A 23,022-nucleotide genomic window follows, 5' to 3' on the forward strand; every position below is an offset into this window, starting at 1 on the left:
TCACGGGCGACGTCCCCCCTTGAGGGGGTCCCGGTCTTCTCAGTCGGATGCGGAGGAGGGGGATTCATCCTCTGGGACAGCACGTGAACGGGCTGCGGTAGACGCACTTATTAGCTCCGTTAAGGAGACTTTAAATCTTGATGATGAGCCCTCCATGGCAGGTAAGCGGGTTTCCTTCGGGACCCGCAGGGCCCTGAAGTCGGGTCAGGTTTTTCCTTGTCCCGAGGAGTTTCAGGAAACGGTAACTGACTAATGCTGTTGCATAAGCAGACGCTGGTAGTACCGAAGAGATTTAAGTACCGTTATCCCTTTGCGCATTCGGTTGATAATCGCTGGACTGTGGTTCCTTAAGTGGACCACACTGTTTCCAGACTGAATAAATCCACCTTGATGCCCGTGGAAGACTCCCCCGTGTTTAAGGGCCCGGCGGATAGACGAGAGGAAACCCTTTCCTGCCACATGTATATGGTGGCGGGTTCCCTGCTGAAACCTGTGTTCGCCTCAGTGATGGTCTCAGACTATCGCAGAATGGGCCAAGGTGCTTAGGCGCACTCTGGTAGCAGATTCGGTTTCTGCTGCTGCGCTGGACAAGTTGGATCAAATGGCACAGGCTTTGATGTACCTGTGTGACGCGGCTTTGGACGAGGCTCCTTTGGTCGCACGTCTGTCTGCAGTCGGGATTGCAATCCGCCGCATTATTTGGCTGAAAAGCTGGTCGGCCAACCACGCTTCTAAGAACACCATGTCCGACATCCCTTATGCGGGTGATTTGTCTTTTTGGTGACTCTCTGGATGAGTTGATCAAGGGGCTTACTGGGGGTAAGCGTACTCTCTTGCCTCAAGTCTTGAAGGGGAAATCTCCCTACGCTAAGCGGGGTCCCTCCTTTAAGACTAACCAGGGGTCCTTTCGTGCCTTCGGGGGACAGGTAAAAGGTAAGTCCTTCAAGGCCTCCGGTGGTCACAACACATTTTGGGTGGGTAAGCCCAAAACGGGTCAAGCTGGGCAGGCAACCCAGTCCACCCCTTCCTGAAGGGACGCCCTCACCCGTATCAAGGGTGGGGGGACGTCTGCATTGTTTTCCCGAGCCCTGGCTGTCCGACATTCAGGACAGGTGGGTTCGCGAGCTCATTCGTTCAGGGTACAAGATCGAGTTCCGATCTCGCCCCGCAGACAGATTCTTTCCATCAAATCTCCATCAGACTCCCAATCATTTCCGGGATCTACAACGGGTGGTTCAAAGTCTTCTCACCCAAAGGGGTCATCGTGCCGGTCCCTCCGCCGGACAGGTTTCAGAGGTTTTACTCCAATCTGTTCACAGGGCCTGGGGGGGGGGGGGGGGGAAGGAATGACCCAAGAAGAGGAGGATCGTGGCGGCTCCGTGCAAAACTATTTTACAGAGCAAGTAAGTATAACCTGTTTAATATTTTTTAAAAAATACCTTTTTAATATCACTTTATCATAAACAACAATTCTTTGACTTTTATTACGGTAGTTTTGCACAATTTTTTATGTTGCTTATGGTAATATTGTTGCAGAGCTGCATTATATTTAGTGCTGTAGTCTCGTGGATTCATATATCTATCCTAAACGCCAGCTTCTGAAATGTAGTTTAAGATTTAACAGTGCGGACTTCCTTTGTTCTTTATATTTTATTACTGTGCGGCTTTAGTTTTATTATCTGTCATCATTTTGTTTGTGTAGGTATTATGTTTCTGGCCTCACCAAAGGAGGCGTGGATACATTTGTGGACAACATGCCTGGATTCCCAGATAATATTCGCCTTAGTAGCACAGGAGGGTACTGGGTGGCCATGTCTGCAGTGAGACTAAACCCTGGATTTTCCATGTTGGACTTCTTAGCTGACAAACCTTGGATTAAAAAGATAATTTTCAAGGTATGTGAAAAAATATCTGATGTAGCTTAACCTGATAACCGTTGTGAGGTCAGCATATGGAACTGAAAAAGGGAGTTTTGTCTGTACTAAAGTCCTGTTCTTTGTTGTTAAAAAATAATCCTTACCTTTTTGATGCTGCTTGTACTGTGAGCTCCCCCTCTCCGTCTAGCCTAAATGGTAGGACAAACCAACTATTAGATGCGTGGACTCTACACCTCACAAACACTAGGAACTTGGTCTGCCTAACCACACATTCGCAGTCCACTCTCTCGTGCTTTAGCAGCTGACCTCCGCATTCAGAGAGAGAGAAGACTGCATATGCGCGGTTTAGCAAGCCATATACTCATAACTGTGTGCTTGTTCATGAGGTGCGCATCCAACTGCAGGATGGAGATTCTGGTAAAGATCATTTTAAAAAATAAAGGACAGCATTTTAATGTACAGAAAGAGAGCTGTAATGCATATAGATTTTTAGAAAAGTCATCAAAGGTGAACTAATCCTTTAAAACATGGGTGTCCAACCTTTTGGCTTCTCTGGGCCACATTGAGTGTAGAGACATTTTCTCGGGCCGCATATAAAATATATACTATAGTTAGGGTATATTAGTAATAAAACGCTGCCGCGCCCTTCCCAGCGCTGCTGCGCCCCCCCAGCACTAATTTAACACTAGTGGATGATCCCCTCCGAGGCAGCCTCTGCCTACAGTTAGTTGGAAGCCGCTGTGGCCGTGCCCCCGACTCACCTTCTTTCCTTCCCAGCAAAAAAAAAAAAAATTGCCGGGGCAGTGGGCCGCACTGCCTGCAGTTCTGGGCCGCTGGTTGGACATGCCTGCTTTAAAAAATATATTTGTGTGCCTTATGAATGTGTACAGTTTTTCAGGAAATATATTGTGTGTATATATAAACAGTTATTGGTCTTTCCAATGTACAACTTATTGCAGGAGTATTTCATATGTTTGATTTAGATATTTACATTTTTTTATATAGATATCATTAGTAAACTAATTTGTGCTGAATTTCTTTACATTTTCCACATTTTATAAGGGTTTGGATGTATTTACTGTAAACCTTAAATAGTTTTGGTCCTGCAGTACAGGATTTTAGTCTTGGGATGCATACAGCTACACTACTGTATAAAAGTTTTGGGCAGGTGTGAAAAAAATGCTGTAAATTAAGAATGCTTTAAGAAATGGAACTGTCAATACTGTAGTTTATTTTTATTAATTAACAAAATAGAACATAAATGAACAGATGGGAAATCCAAACCAAATCAATATTGGTTTGACCACCTATCGCTTTAAAAATGCATTCATTTATCTAGGTACAATCTAGGCACTTGAAGCAACTCCTAGAGAACTAACCACATATTTTCTGTGGATGTAAGCTGCCTCAAATCCTTCTTCTGTCTCTTCGTGTAATCCCAGACACTCTATGTAGAGATCAGGGCTCTGTGGTGGCCAAACCATCACTTCCAGAACTCCTTGTTCTTTACTCTGAAGATAGTTCTTAACTACATTAGCTTTATGTTTGGGATGTCCTGCTGCAGAATAAATTTGGGGCCAGTAAAGTTCATATTCCCATCATACGCCTTCCTGGATATAGGCACATATATATTGGGTGCTGAAGTGATCACCAGCTGGACACTGGATCTATCACAAGTACATACATATTCACCAGCACACCATGGATCTTGCAAAAGCAGTCCAAAAGCTTTATTGCAAAAAGGATCACATCAGAAACCATGCACCATGCGGGACGAAGGGGTCCTGCGTGGCTCCAAAACGTTGCACTGTTTCTGATGTGACTCTTTTTGCAATAAAGCTTTTGGACTGCTTTTGCAAGATCCATGGTGTGCTGGCGAATATGTATGTAAATTTGGGGCCAATCCCACATCTCCCCTGGTGGCATGTCATGATTGATAAGTAACTGTCTGTATTTCTCAGCATTGAGGACAACGTTGATCCTGACCAAATCTCCAACGCCATTTGCATAAATGCAGCCCCAGTCTTGCAAGGAACCTCCACCATGCCTCACAGTTGCCTGCAGACACTCATTATTACATTATTGTACCACTCCCCAGCAAACAGTCTGGTTCCCGCTACAGCCAAATATTTCAAATTTTGACTCATTAGTCGAGAGCACCTTATGCCATTTCTCTACCGTTCATTGACGGACGCAGTTCTCTCTGACCATATCAGTAGGGTAATACTGCCCCCTACAGGAGTAGGACACTAGGCAGAAAAAAGTTCTTGCTACGCCTATGGGCAGTCCCGGAGGGTACACCCTCTCTCTTCCTGCATAGGATGTCAGTTTTAATCTGCCTAGTCAGGAGTAAGGACCTAGTTCCTTGCTGGGATCTCTGGTCCTGGCATATAAAGTATTTTTTTACGTAGATTTTTTTTAGCTAGCCTTTTTTTCTCTGGAATTTTTTTTCCTGTGAGATCTTCAAGCAATTATGCCGGACTGGGCGACAGACCCCATATCCAGTGGTCACCCCAGTCTGGCCAGCGAGCGCGTGCAGACTGGGTCAGCCGCGACATAGTCCCACTGGACAGGGACTGGCCCCACGAGTTAAACGTCTCGCCAGGACGCACACGACCGGGTCTAGGCTTATTTCACAGCATTGCTATTTGGCTGACCTTTTTTTTCCCACAAACAGAGCTTTCTTTTGGTGGTATTTGATCACCTGTGCGTGTTGTGTGTTTTTTTTTTTTTTTTTTTTTTTTTTTTTTTTTTTTTTTTTTAGGACTGCGACATTTCGGCAGACAGATCGGACCCTTGACTGGCATTTTTGCCACTTTTGGGGTTACCAGTGACATTACTACAGTAATCAGTGCTATACATATGCACTGTTACTGTAAAAATGACACTGGCAGTGAAGGGGTTAACAACATTTTTTTTTTTTTTTTTTTTTTTTTTTTTTTTTAGAGGGAGAGGTTAAGTGTGTCCCTAGGGGCGTGCTTCTAACTGTGATTGGATATGGCTTGAGGTGTAAGAACAGAGATCAACGGTCCTACATAGCAGAACCGTATGATCTCCATTCTTACACAGGGAAGAATGACAGGCGGCTTTGTTTACATTAGCCGCCTGCCTTTCCCCCGCTGTAACGGACAATCGCGAGTGCCCAGCGGGGTCCGTGACCGAGCGGGAGCGCGCCTGCTCCCTAGAGCCTCACAGGCTAGTGACGTAGTCCTACGTCGCTTTGCCTGTGAGGGGCTGACCGCCACAGTAAATAGTCGTGCGGCAGTCGGCAAGTGGTTAAAAAAAGTAATTTTTTTTGTCTTTTTTTTTTTTTTTTTTTAAGTTGCTGGCGGGTTCCTCAGGTTCAGTATGGACCCTGCAGGCCATTTTGTTCCCAGCTGACCCCCCTCACGAGGGCCGCATTGCCTTCCGTATCTCCACTGTCCATTTATGTTTTTCGGCAGTTCGGGAAGCATTTGGGCCTGGGTGGAGGTGGTAGGTGCGCTGAGACGTTTCTCTGCCTACCCCTGCCTCATCTGATGTCTCGGAGTCTGAGTCTGGCTCAGCCGCCACAGATGTGGGGCCTCCCTACCGGGTCTGTTACCTCGCACCCTGTCTCCTCAGGTGATGAAGATAACATTTCTACCTTCCCTGCCACGACAGGCGCTGGTGGATGCACTGGCTGTTTCAGTGCGTGACACCCTGCAATTTGGGGGTCGCAGCTTGGGGCGCAGATGGCATCTGGCACTCGCATGCCATCTGGAGCTGCTCTTTTTTGCTGGTTGCTCATGTAGGAGGGGACTGTCTGAGACGTTCCCCTGGGGTGTCTAAGCGGCCGTTAGACGTTGCCCTTTTGGGGAGTCTCTGGTACAGAGGACTGTTCTGCCTTTGGTGGACGTACGGTCTCTGGCTGAATGGGACTACCGTTGTTCCAGTGGAGTAATCCCCGTCCTTTAAGGACTTGGGGGATAGGATGGCGCAGGCTGTGGCCTGGGATCTGTACTCCCTGGCATATTCTGCACTGGGAACTGTGTCTGTTTGCCCTTGCCACGCAGACTCTGCCTGATGGGTGGAGTTCCACCGCCGTGGCTTGGTGTGGGACATGTCCCTCTTGCCCTGGGGGAGCTGTTGGACCAGCTGACGCAGGGGCAGCAATTTGTTTGCGATGCCGCGCTGGTCAAGGCTCCCTTGTATGGGTCACCGAGTAAGAGCAGGGGTGAGCCCACTAAATAGGTTTTCTTTTTTTTTGCCATTGTCCAATCATCAAAAAGTTGCAAAAGTTTTAGGCAGGTGTGAAGAAATGCTGTAAAGTAAGAATGCTTTCAAAAATATATATTTTAAATTGTTTATTTTTTATCAATTTACAAAATACATAGTGAGCAAACAGAAGAGAAATTAAAATCAAATCAATATTTGGTGTTATACCCTTTGGCTTCAAACCAAAGGGTAATGGTTTGCCTCAAGTTTCTTGCTAGTATCATGAAGGGGAATGGCCTCTTCTCTCTACTGAAAGAAGCTTACCTCTTTCCTATGGAAATTTTTTTTTTTTTTTTCACTAAAGATGGTTCTCTGATCATGATTCTTGGCCACGACATAGCCACTGCAGCTTCTTCTGCAGCTTCTAGATCAGTTGACTTTTTAGCTCAGCTTTGGGTGACCCAGATTTTGCTTGGATGAAGATGACAGGAACTTGGTCGTCAGAGGTACCCCATCTTCCAATCAACATCCTTGAACTTGGGGCAGATTAGTTGTCATTTCAGCGATGGATCTCTCAGTTGTGAAGTTTCCCCACAAGAATCCAGTTGGACAATGCCACGGCCATGGCCTTCAACAGCCATCAAGGAGACACCAGAAGCTGTGCCACTAAAAGGGTAGTGGACTTGATTCTCTCTGGGGCAGAATTTCATGTTCTGGCCCTGCCCCACCATCCAAATGTTGGGCTTGGAAAATTATCAGGTTGACTTTCTCAGTTGTGTCTCTATCCAGGGAAATAGGCTCTCCATCTGGGGTTATTGGACGCTTTTTGCTGCAAATGGACAATGCCAGACATGGATCTTCTTGTATCCAGATTGTTCAAACTGAATCGGTTAGACGCCAGTTCAGCAATGTGCTGGTGACTTTGTAGGATCAGTCCAACTAGATCTGTGCCTCTACACCCCTCCAGCTTCTCCCTCGTTTGCACCCCAGAATCAAGATGGGGCATTCCAGTGATTTTTTTTTTTTTTTTTTTTTTTTTTTTTTTACCTCACTGAACTGACCCAGGAGGATGTGGCACTTGCATATACTCTAGCTCATGGCAAACTCTGTGGGCGTTTCTGGACTGTCCAGACCTTCTTTTCCAAGGGCTTGTACACCATCCTGCTTCTAAGTTGCTGGTTAATGCCATGGCTGTTAAAGCTCAGGCCCTAAGGGGCAGGGTCCTATTGGACTCTGTCACCACTAGTAGTTTTTTTCTTGTTCAACCCAGCTGGCTGTTAAAAAAAAAAAAAAAAAAAAAATATCTGAAGAGCTCAGGAGGAGCCGTTGTACTAACATTCCAAAGCGATCTCCCTTGCTGAGCTTTTGTGTTCTGATAGCGGGGCGGCCAGCTTCAGTTGGGCCAGTTGCCGTTCAATTAAACCGGCCGATGCTGCTCAATATTTATTCTGTCTGTGTGTACGCCCCTTGAGTTTGTGGCCTTATCCTGTAAGGAACAAGGCTGTCCTGAGGCCTAAAGCTTATTTTATTCCTAAAGTGCTTTCCTCCTTCCACCTGAACTAAAACATTGCCCTTCTCTTATGTCCTACTGTGAAACATCCCAGGGAAATTTTATTTTCATTGTCTTAAGGCAGTGAACACTGAGAGTCTAGTCTACCTTGAAGTCACAGCTTTTTAGGTAGTCAGTTAGGACTTTCCATGGTTAAAGACTAAAGTCCTGTACTGTACAGTATCGGACACAGGCAGGGGTCAAGTCCTGGGGAAAAAAAAGTGTGGGAAGTCGCCCAAGATTCTGTCAGTCCATCCGTCCATCCATCTGTCCGCCCACCTATACGCTCAAAAAAAAAAAAAGTGCACCCCTTCACATTTTTGTAAATATTTTATTCTATCTTTTCATGTGACAACACTGAAGAAATGACACTTTGCTACAATGAGTGGAGGGGGGGGGGTACTGAAGAGCACAGAGTGGAGGGGGGTACTGAAGAGCACAGAGTGGAGGGGGGTACTGAAGAGCACAGAGTGGAGGGGGGTACCGAAGAGCACAGAGTGGAGGGGGGTACCGAAGAGCACAGAGTGGAGGGGGGTACCGAAGAGCACAGAGTGGAGGGGGGTACCGAAGAGCACAGAGTGGAGGGGGGGTACCGAAGAGCACAGAGTGGAGGGGGGGTACCGAAGAGCACAGAGTGGAGGGGGGGTACCGAAGAGCACAGAGTGGAGGGGGGGTACCGAAGAGCACAGAGTGGAGGGGGGGTACCGAAGAGCACAGAGTGGAGGGGGGGTACCGAAGAGCACAGAGTGGAGGGGGGGTACCGAAGAGCACAGAGTGGAGGGGGGTACCGAAGAGCACTGGGGGGGGGACAGTGTGGGAAGTCGCCCAAGATTCCGTCAGTCCATCCATCCATCCGCTCGCCTATACGCTCAAAAAAAAAAAAAAAAAAAAGTGCACCCTCACATTTTTGTAAATATTTTATTCTATCTTTTCATGTGACAACACTGAAGAAATTACACTTTGCTACAATGAGTGGAGGGGGGTACTGAAGAGCACAGAGTGGAGGGGGGTACTGAAGAGCACAGAGTGGAGGGGGGTACTGAAGAGCACAGAGTGAAGGGTGGTACTGAAGAGCACAGAGTGGAGGGGGGTACTGAAGAGCACTGGGGGGGGGACTGAAGAGCACTGGGGGCCAGCAAAAGAAAAAAGTTGGATAGGAGGGGCAATTGCATATAGAGGATTTGATGTTTCCATATTCCTCTTGCAACCGCTGAATGCCTGGAGGAGAGAGAGGAGAATCAAGCATTCGGCAGCTGCAGGAGGAATATGGAAAGATCAATTCCTCTATATGCAGCTGTCCCGTCCCACCGCCATCTAGCACACAGGTAGGCTGCTCAAATCTCGGGCACTCGCCTTCTTCCCGCCCCCGCGAGCAGCGAAGCACCGACCGAGGGAGCAAGCTGCCCTCACATGAGGAAATGAGTAGTCAGCGGCGCCACTACCGGCTTGACACCCCCCCACCAGTGCGTGGAACCCAGGGCGCCCCCCCCGCTGGTACACCACTGTACCTACCTTCCCCCAGTTGAGGGGTCTGTAGTTTAAATGTCCCGCACGCTCGTCCTCTGTCCTCCTCCTGCAGCAGCTGCTATAACAAAGTCCCGCCTCCTCTAATACATGTCACACAGATTCAATTTTCTGGCATTGGATCAGTGTTCTGCCTATCACTGGAGCCGGTCTAGGAGGCTGGACTTTGTTACAGTGGCCACTGGAGTAGGAGGAGGAGAAGAACCGAGGGAGGGGAGGACAAAGGCCAGTCCTGCAGGATTCGGCAGCTAATGGGAACGGTGTTCCTGCTGTGGGAATAGTACAGGAACGTCGTTCCCATGCGTTCCTGCAGGACTCGAGCCCTGGACACAGGTCTCTCCTCCCTGTTCCTTATGATCTCCCTATTGCTAGTCACGAGCAAGCAAGCTTTTTTTTTTGCCAGTGTCCAATCTCCTAAAGGCAGCTGCATAGCCCCCCCCCCCCCCCCCAAAAAAAAAACTTTTACTGGCAAGTCACATTTTTTTTTTTTTTTTTTCTATACTTGCTGTAAATGTTCTTTGCTGGAAAAATGTACACTAAAGCTGTCAGCATATCTAAAGTCCTGTGTGCTGTATTGTAATGCAAAGAAACAGATTTTACTGGTAAATTATAATTCCTAATTTTATTTTTCATCCTAGGTGTTGCCACTGAGAGTAGCCATTCATGTAGTAGAGTAATTTGTCACAAGTGGCCTGTAAAGTATTTTTCACATCTCTGCAGTTTGAGGTTTACTGCAGGAAACCAGAAGAACAAAAAAAAGACATTAGTATGTCTCATTCAGTGTTGCACATTACCATTGAGCATTTTCAGTTAAAAGCTGCTACAAATATATATGTATGTATATTTACTTAATTAAAAACAATCTTTAAGTATATAAATTAAGTACATTTATTTTAAAGTGAAAAAATTCTTCTCGCTTACTTGTCCTTTTTTTTTTTTTTTTTTTTTTTTTTTTTTCCTGTACTCATGCAACTATACCTTTTATTAAAACTACACTTAATAATCCATTTTATTTTTTTTGTTGTTGCAATTACTATGAAAGAAATTGGCTCCATTTTTCTATATTCTTCTCTCATCTCAAGCAGGTCTTCACCTTTTTTTTCTACCGTTTTTAAATACTCCTAGAACATGTTGAGTTACTTGTTAATAATAATGTTTTTGCTTTTTCAGATTTTCAGTCAGGATACAGTGATGCAGTTTGTTCCAAGATACAGCCTGATTGTAGAGCTCGGCGAGAAAGGATCCTACAAAAGAAGTTTTCACGATCCCAATGGAGAGGTGGCAACCTACATCAGTGAGGCTCATGAACATGATGGTTATTTATACCTGGGATCCTTCCGTTCTCCTTTTATCTGTAGACTGAACCTTAGTGATGTCTGAAGTGGCTTATCAGACCCTTTGTAGCTGAAGGGCCAGAACTGAACTGAAAGCGAGAGCAAAAACCATGTCAGCTGCTCTGAGCATCTCTGTATTTGTAGAAGCTCACTCTACTTTTGTTAAATACTTTGGTTCAAAGTAAAGCGGATTTTTTTTTTTTTTTTGTTATACGATATGAACCTAACTATTTCTCAATGGTTTATAGACGTTTAGACAGTAGGTTATTCAGTGCAGGCTGTGTACAGTTAGCTTGCCAAGCATTACTTGCGTTGTTGAAAGGTTTTCTATTTTCAGATGTGCTTCCATATCAGTGCATAGTAATGCTTTAGTGGAATGTAGTTCAGTATTTTCTTCTTGTATCTCCCATTACAGGATTCCTTTAAGGGGGAATGCATAGTCTTCACTGAAAATAAACTGTACTTTCTCCTCAAAGCAGAGCAGTAGTAAATTACGGACTAAAAAAAACAAACCAAACCTGCAAGGCAATGGCATAATGTGCTAGTATGCATCACATACTAGCACATTATAAAATACTTACTTTAGAACAAAGCCCTCCAGTGGTGCGCTGTCACTGCTGACGGGGCTTCTGGGTTCCCTGGCTCTGAGCCTTGATGACGTAACTCCCGTGCATGGGAGTCATGGTTTACGGCACAGAGCTCTGAAGGGACAGCACGGGTATGCTGTCCCTTCAGAGCGCATGCGCCAGTGATGTCACCGGCTGCATCCAGTGTTTAATATTTCTTAAAAGACACAAGTTTAAGAGATATTCACTGTACCTACAGGTAAGTCTCATTATAGGCTTGCCTGTAGGTACAGGTTACAAAAAGTGCAGTTTACTACCACTTTTAAAGAGCACCTTTATTTGGGTTTACTGGGGCAGGTCTTAGGCTGGCCATACATGTTAAATTTTCTTGTACAATTTTCCTTTTAGATTTACCAAAAACCATATAAGGTCAAACAAACTAAACAACTTTCAATTCTTTCCAATTCGGCAGGCCCTTGCACTACGGTAAATCTAAAGGAAAATTGTACAAGTTAATTGAAAATTTATGGACAGTCTTAGTTCCCCTGTCAAGTCTTCCATGTTCTCAAGGAGCTTACTGGGACAAATCCTTCCTCCCGGGCGCAGCTGTATCATTAATTAGGTCCAGCTTATCTGTGGCTTTTAACTTTTTCTGGTGTCTTTCTAAAAAAAAAAAAAGTACCAAAGGGCACAGCTAAAGACCTATATTTAGTCTACATTGGCATATGAGTGCACTGCATGCATTATATACTGCTGGTAAATGCAGAGATCTGGATCTGGTGCTAAAAGAAGATCACCCTGAATTTGAGTGCAGCAGAAGATGGCAGTTCAGAGCACAGAACACACATTTTTAAGGAGTGCTGGCTATGCTATCCACACTACATAAGCCCAGTTCCTCACACTTTCTAATTGTCAGAATGTGCATAAAATGACATCTTAAGCCTGATAGCCAGTGGATTACTTCAATCTGAGCACACTAAAACAAAGGCAGAAAATCACTGTCATTTGATGTTAAGTAGGGCTAACTCAAGCCCCCCACAATTCCTCTTCAGCGGGAATAATCTGTGCTTCTTTATCAAAATTGCTACACCTGACACATCATCCCCCTCAACTCTGGCAAAACTGAACACCAGTCTATGAGCAGTGAAATTTGTTGTCTTTTCCCATTTTGGTACATCTCTGTGAGCATTAGTGTGTGCTTCCATGCTACCCCATGTTCATTGTTACTTGATTATGAACTTGTGCATTGCCTGATAACTACAAGACGTCAACGTGGCCCAGCCATTCAAGTGGTTTAACAAACCAAATGCCTGGAAGAAGATGAAAGCTTCTGCTTTAATTCCGCTTTAGGTACAATTAATTAGCCACTTGTATACAGTGTGTTTTGGAAATGATGAGTAGTGAAAGTCTGCTGTATAATTTAAAATGATCTAGAACTAGAAAAATCACAGATATACCCAGTAAAAACTACCCGGACTGGTAGTTTTTAAGGAGATGTTTCATGTGAAGGAAAAAATCCTGCTGCAATGTTTAATTTAGAGCTAGGGATAGTGATTTGGTAAAGTTAGCGTGGTTAGGGTTTAATCTCGTATATAGTGAAAGTTTTATTTTTCTCTTCCCATTCTGCCTCATAAACATTTATGGCCAGTAAGGAAACAGTGATACGTCACAGTGATGAACCCAGAGAAATACTTGAAGGTAATAAGGCAGGGTTTTTGGCATAGTGGCAGGGACTGCGGAGACAGTCACTTTAAGTGACAGGTTTTGGGGGGAGGTTTAATGTTAAGGTTTGGGTTAAGGTTAAGTTCTGACAGTAGATAAAGTTAAAGTGTTTTTAAAGGGTCAAGGTTTTTTTACCTTCATGCATTCTACACACAAAGGTAAAAAAAATCTGTGTGTAGGAGCCAAACCAGCCCCCTCTAATGCTCACTTGAGCTCCTTCTCGTTCCAGCAATGTGCACGAGAGCTGAGCTTCTCCCGAGTCTCTTTTCTCATTGGCGAGCCAGCGGTAGGAGTCATTGGCTCCTAAAACTGTCAATCACAGCCAGTGAGCCATTGAGGAGAGAGCGTGGGGCTGTCCTAAGCCACGGCTCTGTGTGTCTTATGGACGCATATCGCGGGGCTCGGGAGCGAGCGTGCACCAGTGCCCCAAAGCAAGGGGCTTGTTATTGGGGCACTGGCTGAAGGGGAGGAGCCAGAAGAACCAGTAGGAGACCTGAAAAGAGGAGGATCAGGGCTGCTCTGTGCAAAACCACTGCAGAGAGCAGGTAAGTTTGACATGTTTGTTGTTTAAAAAAAAATAAAAAAGATCCTTTTAGTGTTAATTTGATAACTCAGTGTTTAAGGAAATTTAGGAGATAAAACCACTGATTGCTAGAAAAAAAAAAAAAAGATGATTAAGGTTCCCACTTTCAGTTTACTAATGCAGGTTGTCAAGTGCAACAAAACTTCTGACTTCTATAGGTGTTTTTATACCTTATTTTTTTTTTTTTTTTTCTTTCTTTCTAAATAACCCTTGTCGTTCATACCTTTACCACAATATGAAGAATGTTGCTCCATGGAGTATGTACCATGTTGTAACAGACATATGTAGCCATGCATTACTACACAAGACTGTTAATTTTGTAAGACGACTTCCTGATAGAAGGAACCACCAACTTACTACATTCAGTGGCAGTCCTGCTTTAGATTGTGGTCAGTTGCACTAGATAATACCTTTATATTCATCTACATGCCAGAGATGGGTGCTTATTTTCTAAACTAGTGCAGAGAGCAGTGGTGCGCAGCAACCAATCACAACTCTTCTTTCATTTGTCTGGCTAGTGTTACTCGCACCACTCCGCTGTGTACTTAGTTATTAAATATTAACATTGTTTTCTGTATTTTAAATAATTATGTTGTAGCTGTCATGTACAATCTACATAATGTTAACTGATTTTTTGTATTTTTGTTGATACATTTTTTGTTGATTAAAATTTTGTTAATTCCTAAATTATTGTTCGAAAATCTATGTGAAGTGCTATGGGAATGATTTGCAAACTGTTTATTAATAAAGTCAAACTACACTGGAGTTTTGATCTTTTCCTCAGACTGTGTTTGGTTTATTACCCACATTATTTCTATTTCTTAAAGTCCAACTCCTATGAAAAATAAAAATACTTCCTTGCAGTGGGGCTGCCCCCGAACAGCAAGGGTTAAATTCTTGTTTAGGTCTAGGAGACTGGGAAACCAGTTTTACTTACCGTATCCACCACTGCCACAGCAGCCGGTGTTCCTCAGCAGCCACATGTCCAATGCATAACCCTGCATTGGAATTGATGATGCCAGAGGACCTGCGACCTCTGGAGCATAGGGAAGAAGCTGCAGACCAGTCTTGTAGTGTGGGAGGAGCCTGTATAAACAGAGGATTGGGTAAGTAAAACTACTTTTTTTTTCCTCTAGGCCTAAACCAGAATTTAACGCCCACTGCAAAGGAGCATTTTTACTTTTCCTGGAGTTTAGCTTCAGAAAGTACCTGTCAGGGTGGAAATATGGGAGCAGCCTTTGCTGACTTGTTTTTGATGATTCAGACTCTGTTTCTGTCCTCCTTCTCTTTGCTTAGCAAGTCACTGACAGAAACAAGTGTGCAGTTATTGGATGTGCAGATGCATGTTCCAGGGTGTTGGCTCACCACATTATGAAAAAAGAAGTGGCATAACAGCAAAGACAGCTGCTTTTTTTTTTTTTTTTGTGCCCTGACAAGTTACTTTTAAAGGCCAGGTTTAAAAACAAATGATATTTTACTTTTTGACAGATAGTAGGACCACCATTCCTGTATGGTACAAAGGGCAGTATCTCTGCACTGGATTTCCAAACCCACCCATCTGCAATGTGGTTACTATAGATCAGGGGCATTGAATTAAAATTTAAGGAGGTCCAGTCACTAAAATTTTCTCCCGGCTGAGGTCCTAATCTCAAATCTGTGCCATGAAAGATTGTACGTGTCTATACTTTCCTTTTCTTGGCACAAGCCATGCTAGCACTTTTGTTACGGTTTTTCCTCCACACTCTCTGGTAATACTCTGTAAATATAAATTGGATGCTCCCCCTTACAACAGTTGCCCCTACCAGAGAAATGCATTACATTGGGTGCCCCTATCAGACTACCCCCATAAATCAGTTGCCACCAGAGAACCCCATAAATCAGATGTCCCCATCAGAGTGCCCCCTTAAGTAATGTGTTCCCATCAGAGTACCACCTTACAACAGGTATTCCCGTCAGAGTGCCCACTTACATCAGGTTTCTGCAACAGAAGTCCCCCTTACATCTGGTGTCTCCCATAAGTGTGCCCCCTTACATAATTTGTCCCCATCAGAGTGCCCCATTATATAAGGTGCCCACATCATAATGCCCCCTTACATAGGGTGTCCTCATCAGAGTTCCTCCTTACATCAGGTGTACTCATCAGAGTTCCCTTTAGATTAGGTGTGCTCATTGGAGTTCCCCTTTACATCAGTTGTCCCCATCAGAGTGCTTCTTTACATCAAGTGTCCCTATCACATCAGGTGTCCTCATCACAGTGCCAGCTTACATCAGGCATTCCCGTCGGTGTCCCCTTACATCAGATGTCCCTATTTGTGTGCCCCTTAAAATAAAATGTGCCCACCAGCGTGGCCCTTAACATAAAATAAGAGGCATGCTGATGGGCACATTTTATGTTATGGGGCACACTGATGGGCACATCAAAATGTGCCTCTCAGAGTGCCCCTTATTTAATGTTGATGGGGCACTCTAATGGGAACATTTTATGTTTAGGGGCACTCTGATGAGCACAAATAAATGTGCCCATCAGAGTTCCCCTTAACATAACTTGTGCTCATCAGAGCGGCTCTTAACATAAAATAAGGGGCATGCTGATGGGCACATTTTATGTTATGGGGCACTCTGGGCACAGCAAAATGTGCCAATCAGTGTGCTCTTTAACAAAATATGCCCATCAGTGATCCCCTTAAGAAAAAATGTGCCCAACATACCTTGAGGGTAGGAGCTGGCATTGGTGGCAAGCTGCAGGGGCCAGAAGCTGTGAGGTATCATACCTCACAAGGAGCAAGAGGCGGGAGCTGTGAGCAGCAAGGGGTGGGACACGCAGGTGACGTCACTCCACAACTCGCGGCCCGGCCAGGAGTGAGTGTCGGGAGCGAAAGCCGCAATCTGCTGCAGGGGGCGGGGCGTGGCGCACACGCAGAATCACTGGTTGCTGGGACACTCAATGACTGCTAAAATGTGGCACTACACTGACGGTTCAGGCAGGAGCATCGCTCAGGCCGCGTTCGGATTGCGGGCCGCAATATAGTGACGGCTGCTATAGATGTCTGTAGAAATGGGAATATGAAATTCTTGCAGTGTACCTTTTTAGCCAAAGCTTTATTTAATTTGTTTCAGAAAGAAATAAATGAGTAAAAAATAAATGAGTAAAACCTTTAATAGGTTCCTATTGCAGTTTTCGTCCGGGAGATTTCCCCCGTTATTTCCTGTCCTTTGAACAAAACAGGAAGTGAGTGGAAGTCTTTGAGAAGTGGAAGGAAATCCCCTATCGGTTATTACCAAATCTGTTGCCCTCATAGCAAAATTCCTACCCCTGTTTCTGGTCTGATGACCACTGTAATATTTTGGGTTTTCTATTGAACCCTGTTTTATTGTGGTCATCAGGACAAATGGATAAAGAGAAATAATAAAAAAAAAAACAGATGGGGCTTCTCTCAATTTCCCACTTTATCCAGAAAAAGTTTTGTGTAGAGCTGCACCTAAATCTTCTCATAATATCCTATTACTAAAGTAGCATGAGCACAGTGACACCTCTTGGAGGGGCTCTTCATCACCTACCTATTTAACACAGAAATTGACCCCAAAATGCTGTATTGTACTGCAAATGCTTCATTAAATAGAATATATCAACTCAAGCTATAAGTTGGCTTTTTTTATTTATTTATTTTTAAAGTTTGCATTGTCTACACTTGCTTTGTGCACTGGTGCGCAGTCATTGGAACAGGAAGGGCTATCCCCAAACTGTTCCTACAAAGTTGGCAATATGAAATTGCCCAAAATGTCTTGATATGCTGATGCCTTAAGAGTTCCCTTCACTGGAACTAAGGGGCCAAGCCCAACCCCTGAAAAACACCCCCACAACATAATTCCCCCTTCACCAAATGATTTGGACCAGTGCACAAAGCAAGGTCCATAAAGACATGGATGAGTGAGTTTGGAGTCCTGACCTCAACCCAATAGAACACCTTTTGGATGAATTAGAGCGAGGACTGCGGGCCAGGTCTTCTCATCCAACCTCAGTGCCTGACCTCAAAAATGCGCTTCTGGAAGAAAATTCAAACCTTCCCATAAACACACTCCTAAACCTTGTGGACAGCCTTCCCAGAAGAGTTGAAGCTGTTATAGCTGCAAAGGGTGGGCCAACTCAATATTTAACACTACGGACTAAGACTGGGATGCCATGTTCAGGTGCATGTAAAGGCAGGCGACCGTATACTTTTGGTAATATAGTGTATAGCCAGTGTGAGTGGAGATCTCCTATTAAAAAATAGATTTCTTTTTTAATCTTCTCTCCCTCAGTCTCCTCACGTATCACTAATTTACTATCAGATATATCGGTCTGGATGTCTCACCACTTCCTCAAACTCAATCCATCCAAAACCGAGCTTATAATTTTTCCTTTTATGACGGGATTATGGTAACCAATTACCTGGTAGCTATCTATATTATTCTATATTCCATGTTTCGGGTGGATAACACACCCTACCCCCATTTTTTTAGATAACTACCTGGTAACCCACTTTTCTGAGATTAATTAATTGATTACTTTTTGACATATCAAAAGGGTTAAGGCGGGAAATAGTTTTCATAATAGATTTCCTCTATATACCCCCTATCAGGCCATCTATATAGCCTGCTCTACACCACATCTTCCAGATGGGAGGGTTTCAGGGGGATGGATGGGAGGAGTTAATGTCAGGTATTGAGAGTAAATTCCAACAAAAGGAACAAATAGAATCAGACATCTACACCTTATTTTCTACCTCAAAGAGATTTTTAGAAAAAAAGTCAGCGTTACACTGGCATATTAAAACATTTGATAAATATGTGAAGGAAGGTCTGAATCCTCTAGGATTGAGGATTCAGATCTTCCCAACGTTGGAAAATATCTCGCAGGAATTGAAACAAGATTGGGAGAGAATTCTTAATGAATGCTCAAAAAACTTAATGGTTCTTCTCCAAGCGGAATATTTAAAACAACTAAAACATATAGAATCAGAGGTTTCCACCATTAATAAACAACTTACTCCTTTAAAAACATCTCCTCTTTATATAGAACAAGAGGTAAAATTAAAAACTTACCTGGAGGACTATAACAGAGTAATATTACAAAGAAAGGAGAAAAAATATTGGAGAGATAGGATAGCTTTTAACGAAGGTAAAGCTTATAAATGGAATTTAGGACAACGGAATATAAGACGCAGAAATGAATATAAGAGGAGTGATTATCATTCCTCGGATTCATCTGCCTCCAATTCCTCTCAATCTAACTCACGTGGTCGTCCTCGAGTGGATTATCCACAACGGGGAAAAAATAAAGACAAAATTAAGACTAAAACCAATATACCACGAGGACAAACATCACAATCTAGAAACAATGATGATATAACCAGTGAAAACATGAGTGGCCCCAACGAGAATCAAGATCCTAGCGGATCACAACTCGAAGGGACGACAAGTAACAAAACTCAAGGCACGGGAAATAAGGGGATTTTTTTAGGGAAACCTCACACGCGACTAGCAGTCAAAACGCAAGCCAGTATGGACTCCTTCGCGGTGAAGGTAACAGAGAAAACCGATTAACTATTATAAACCTCTCTTCTCATAATTTAACCCAGGAGGAGGAGGATTTACTTAATCTAGGATTATCATTCTGTCCAAGTCAGAAAACAGATAAATTTAGTGTCATCAAAGACATTAATCTCTTTGCAAGGGATATTTTTTTCAAAAGCAAATTTTTCAAGCAAGCAGACAAAATGCAGAGACCTGACTCCAGACTTAAAGCAGCAGAATATCGAGCCCTTAGGGACTTAAATATACTTCTACAGGAAAGTGGTTACGATGATCAAGAAGTTTGGGAAAACCTCAGCAGTTCTTCCGATGAGGAATCCACACAAACACAAAAAAAGTATCCAGCTCCAACTAAAAAATTTAAGAAAAAATCTCCAAAATTTCCTCAACTAAATCAAAATCCCACAATAACTTTGTTTGTGAGACAAGTCTCAAAAGATATTAATAAACTAAATGTTAACCCTACTATAGATAACCTCCTCCCAGACCAACGTAAAGCTCTCAAAACCCTCCAAAAAGATAATAACATCACTATAAAACCAAGTGATAAGGGGGGGAACATTGTTCTAATGAACAATGTGGATTATGAAAAGATGTGCTACAAACTTCTAAATAATAAAACGTGCTATCAAAAAATTTCCGCCTCCATAGTCCAACAATTTAATGATGAATACTATGCTATCATTGATGAAGCTAGGACTATTGGCACTATCACTACAGAAATGTGGGAGTACATGAGGATACCACATCCACGTACCCCCACATTTTACTGTTTACCTAAAGTCCATAAAGACTTGAGAAATCCACCCGGCCGCCCCATTATATCGGGCAACGGCAGCATAACAGAAACTGCCAGCCGTGTTGTGGACGCCCACCTCAAACCCCATGTAACTGGTTTAACATCTTACACTAAAGACACTATTCACATGCTTCAAATTATAGAAAATGTTACCATTCCATTAAATGCTATTCTAGTAACCATAGACGCAGAATGTCTTTATAATTCCATACCACACGATAAAGGCCTGATGGCCATTAAAAATATTCTGCTACAAAGGGGACAACAAGAACCAAATTACAATAAATTTATTGTGGATTTGTTGAAATTTATCTTAGAACACAATGTGTTCTCTTTTCAAGGCTCCCACTACCTCCAGGTACAGGGAGTAGCGATGGGGACCTGTTGTGCCCCATCCTACGCGAACCTGTACCTGGGGGAGTGGGAGCATAAAATCATTACCAATGAGGACTTGTCGATGTACTCCTGCCACTTTCTATTGTGGCAGAGGTACATCGACGACATCTTCATGGTATGGGATGGCCCGGTGGAATTACTCAAAGAATGTCTTACCAAACTTAATGAGAACAACATGAACTTATTTTTTACTATGAAATATGACTTTAAATCTGTGGACTTCCTGGATATTACCATCATCAAAAATGATGATGGTCAGCTGTCAACCACCTTATTCAGAAAAGCCACAGCTGGCAATACGCTGCTTCATGCAGAAAGCTTTCATCCCCAACCCCTCAAGAGATCTATTCCATACTCACAGTATTTAAGAATTAAAAGAAATTGTTCTTCTGAGAAAGACTTTAAAGAAAAGGCAAATGAACTAACACAGAGACTCCTAGAAAGGGGATATTCCAGGTCATGTCTCAGGAAAAACTATAACAGAGTACAAACCCTAAAAAGACAGGACTTGCTGTTTAAACCTCAGAAACAGGAAGAAGCACCCTCTAGGAATCCACCAAGAGTAATTTTAAATTACTCAACCGAACATGAGAACATTTATGGAATCCTAAAAAAACACTGGGCTATACTCAGGGAGGATCCTATCCTTCAACATATAGTAACACCCGCCCCAGCTATCACATATAGAAGAGCTACTTCTATGAAAGATAGCCTAGTACAAAGTGAGTATAAAGGCCCTAATAGAGGGGATCCATGTCAACAAAAAGGCACATTTCCTTGTGGTAGATGTGATCAATGCAAAGTGATAGTTAGATGCAAAACAACCACACTCCCCAATGGTGAAATCTTTCAACCCAAACATTTTGTGAATTGCAAAACTAGGGGGGTTGTGTATTTGATGCGTTGCGAATGTAAGGCCTTCTATGTCGGGAAGACCAAGCAAGAACTAGGAAAACGCATCAACAAGCATATGCAGAGTCTCAATATTGGAGACCTATATCTACCACTTGGTAGGCACATGGCAATTGCGCACAAATACAGGACCCCCAAGGTAACCTTTTATGCCCTTGAAAGGGTACATATACCGGCCAGGGGGGGTGATTGGAACAAGCAGCTACTCCAGCGGGAAATGCGCTGGATTGCTAAGCTTGCGGCAACTACCCCCCCTGGCCTAAATGAGGCGGAAAGCTACAGGCCTTTTTTAGAGGGATTTTCCTCGGGGAAAACAGACTGAGGGTCCCCACTCTCTATGCCCCCCTTTTCTTGTGGAGTAGACTCCACCTCTTATAAAAATCTGGGTAACTTTCTCATTTATATCTCAGATACCTTTTCCTTCTTCAAACTAGGACCATTACAACATTGTATACCCTTTCTTTCTTCTCCCTCCCCCCATCGTGATTATGTGACAGTACAAAGATACTAAACTTTATGAGATATCATATCTCTGAGTGGGTTATAAAAATATCAACACTATAATATATATATATATATCCCTAATAGGATATACATCTAAATTGTCTAAATTAAACATGTGATGCATTCTGCGATTAACATTTTTCCCTTTTGTCGCAGGCTAATTGTGGGTGGGTTTACAACTGCAGACCCGGTCAGGGTCTCTTCTGTGCAAAATCCCCCATATTGGGGAATCTTTGCCCTCCCTGCCCCCCTTTCCTGTGCACCAGGGGATTCCCTGTTCCCTCCTGATGAACCTCCCCCTTCTAGATTCTGCTATCTCTTTCTCTCCCACTGTGTAGGCATACCAGCTGACTTGTATCCCTGTCCATGCAATTTACATCAACATGGCTTTGGTATCTTTCTTTTTTTCTTTCCCTTCGGGGGGCTCCCCTGCAAATGAGAGCCCGGCACGGGTGAGACATCTCCTATGGGGACCATTAACAGGCCCCTAACATCTGGAGAAACGAGCGTTCTCGGGATGTTAACAGTTGGTTGCAATGCTCCATATGTTTCATTCTGAAACCCCTGGATAATTCTTCCAGGGGATATACGCATTACCCGTGCCCGGGGCGTTATCTTTTAGAGATTTCCCCTTTTCTAAATAAGTGTCCATTAGCAGTCTCCATATACGATATAGAGAGGCATCATTTACCATAATTACGAATTTTACTTTAATAATATTTATAAAAATCAAACTCAACTTGGAGAGAGGAAAATCTTCCTCTTCCTCCTTCCTTTTCCCTCTCTTTTCTACGTTCCTGAAAAAACAAAATTTAATTAAAAATTATTCCCCATTTATGTATCTACTGTATGACTATACCGCTATAACTAAGGCGGACATACAGTGAAGTCTATTAGAGAGAAGGGCGGATATTACGTCACCGCCAGTCCAGCAGAATCATCCCCGGGCATTTCAGGCGGAAATGACACACATCGGAGCCCCGGATCTGGGCGGATGTGATGTCACCGCCAGTCCGAGGAACTTCCGGTGGCAAAAGACGGATATGACGTAATCACCTACAGAGTTCCCGCGGGAATCACTACAAGACTCTCGGACACTTTGGTATTTAAGGGGACGCCGAGAGCCAGAACGGAGAGCTATCTCTCCGATGCAACACAGGACGTTTATCGCTCTGATATCTACACAGAACAGTGAGTACTCTGGAGGAGACCTGCAAAACTTCTTTCTTAACCGTTATGGCAATTTATTGAAAGAGGGTTTTATTTTCCCCTTATGTTATTATCAGGACCCATAGGACGAGTAACGGTAGATTACATCCTATATCTTATGGGATGATACGCCGCTGTCTCCATTGGATACGGTGACGACAGGCTTCAGTCTGAACGGTATAATCTCTATAGGTGAAATACCTATTTACAACTAAGATTAAGATATGTAAAAATGTATACGTACATATGCATATTCTCTTTGTCCTATACCTTTCAGGCAAGGATCTATATTCCCATTAG

General features: G+C 43.5%; 1 protein-coding gene across 3 annotated transcripts in view; it reads left to right on the top strand.

The window, feature by feature from the left end:
* APMAP (adipocyte plasma membrane associated protein) overlaps positions 1-10,709 on the top strand; it is a 56,388-nt gene extending 45,679 nt beyond the window's left edge. For all 3 annotated transcript variants that reach the window (XM_082249134.1, XM_082249135.1, XM_082249136.1), the window contains exons 8-9: positions 1,703-1,895; positions 10,297-10,709. In XM_082249134.1, the coding sequence (XP_082105260.1) occupies positions 1,703-1,895; positions 10,297-10,506 (403 nt within the window). In that variant the 3' untranslated portion in view covers positions 10,507-10,709. The remainder of the gene's footprint in view (positions 1-1,702; positions 1,896-10,296) is intronic.
* Positions 10,710-23,022: the final 12,313 nt, after the last annotated feature.

The sequence above is a fragment of the Pelophylax lessonae genome (assembly GCF_965119305.1).
Source record: "Pelophylax lessonae genome assembly, chromosome: 3".
In the NCBI taxonomy this organism is placed as follows: domain Eukaryota; kingdom Metazoa; phylum Chordata; class Amphibia; order Anura; family Ranidae; genus Pelophylax; species Pelophylax lessonae.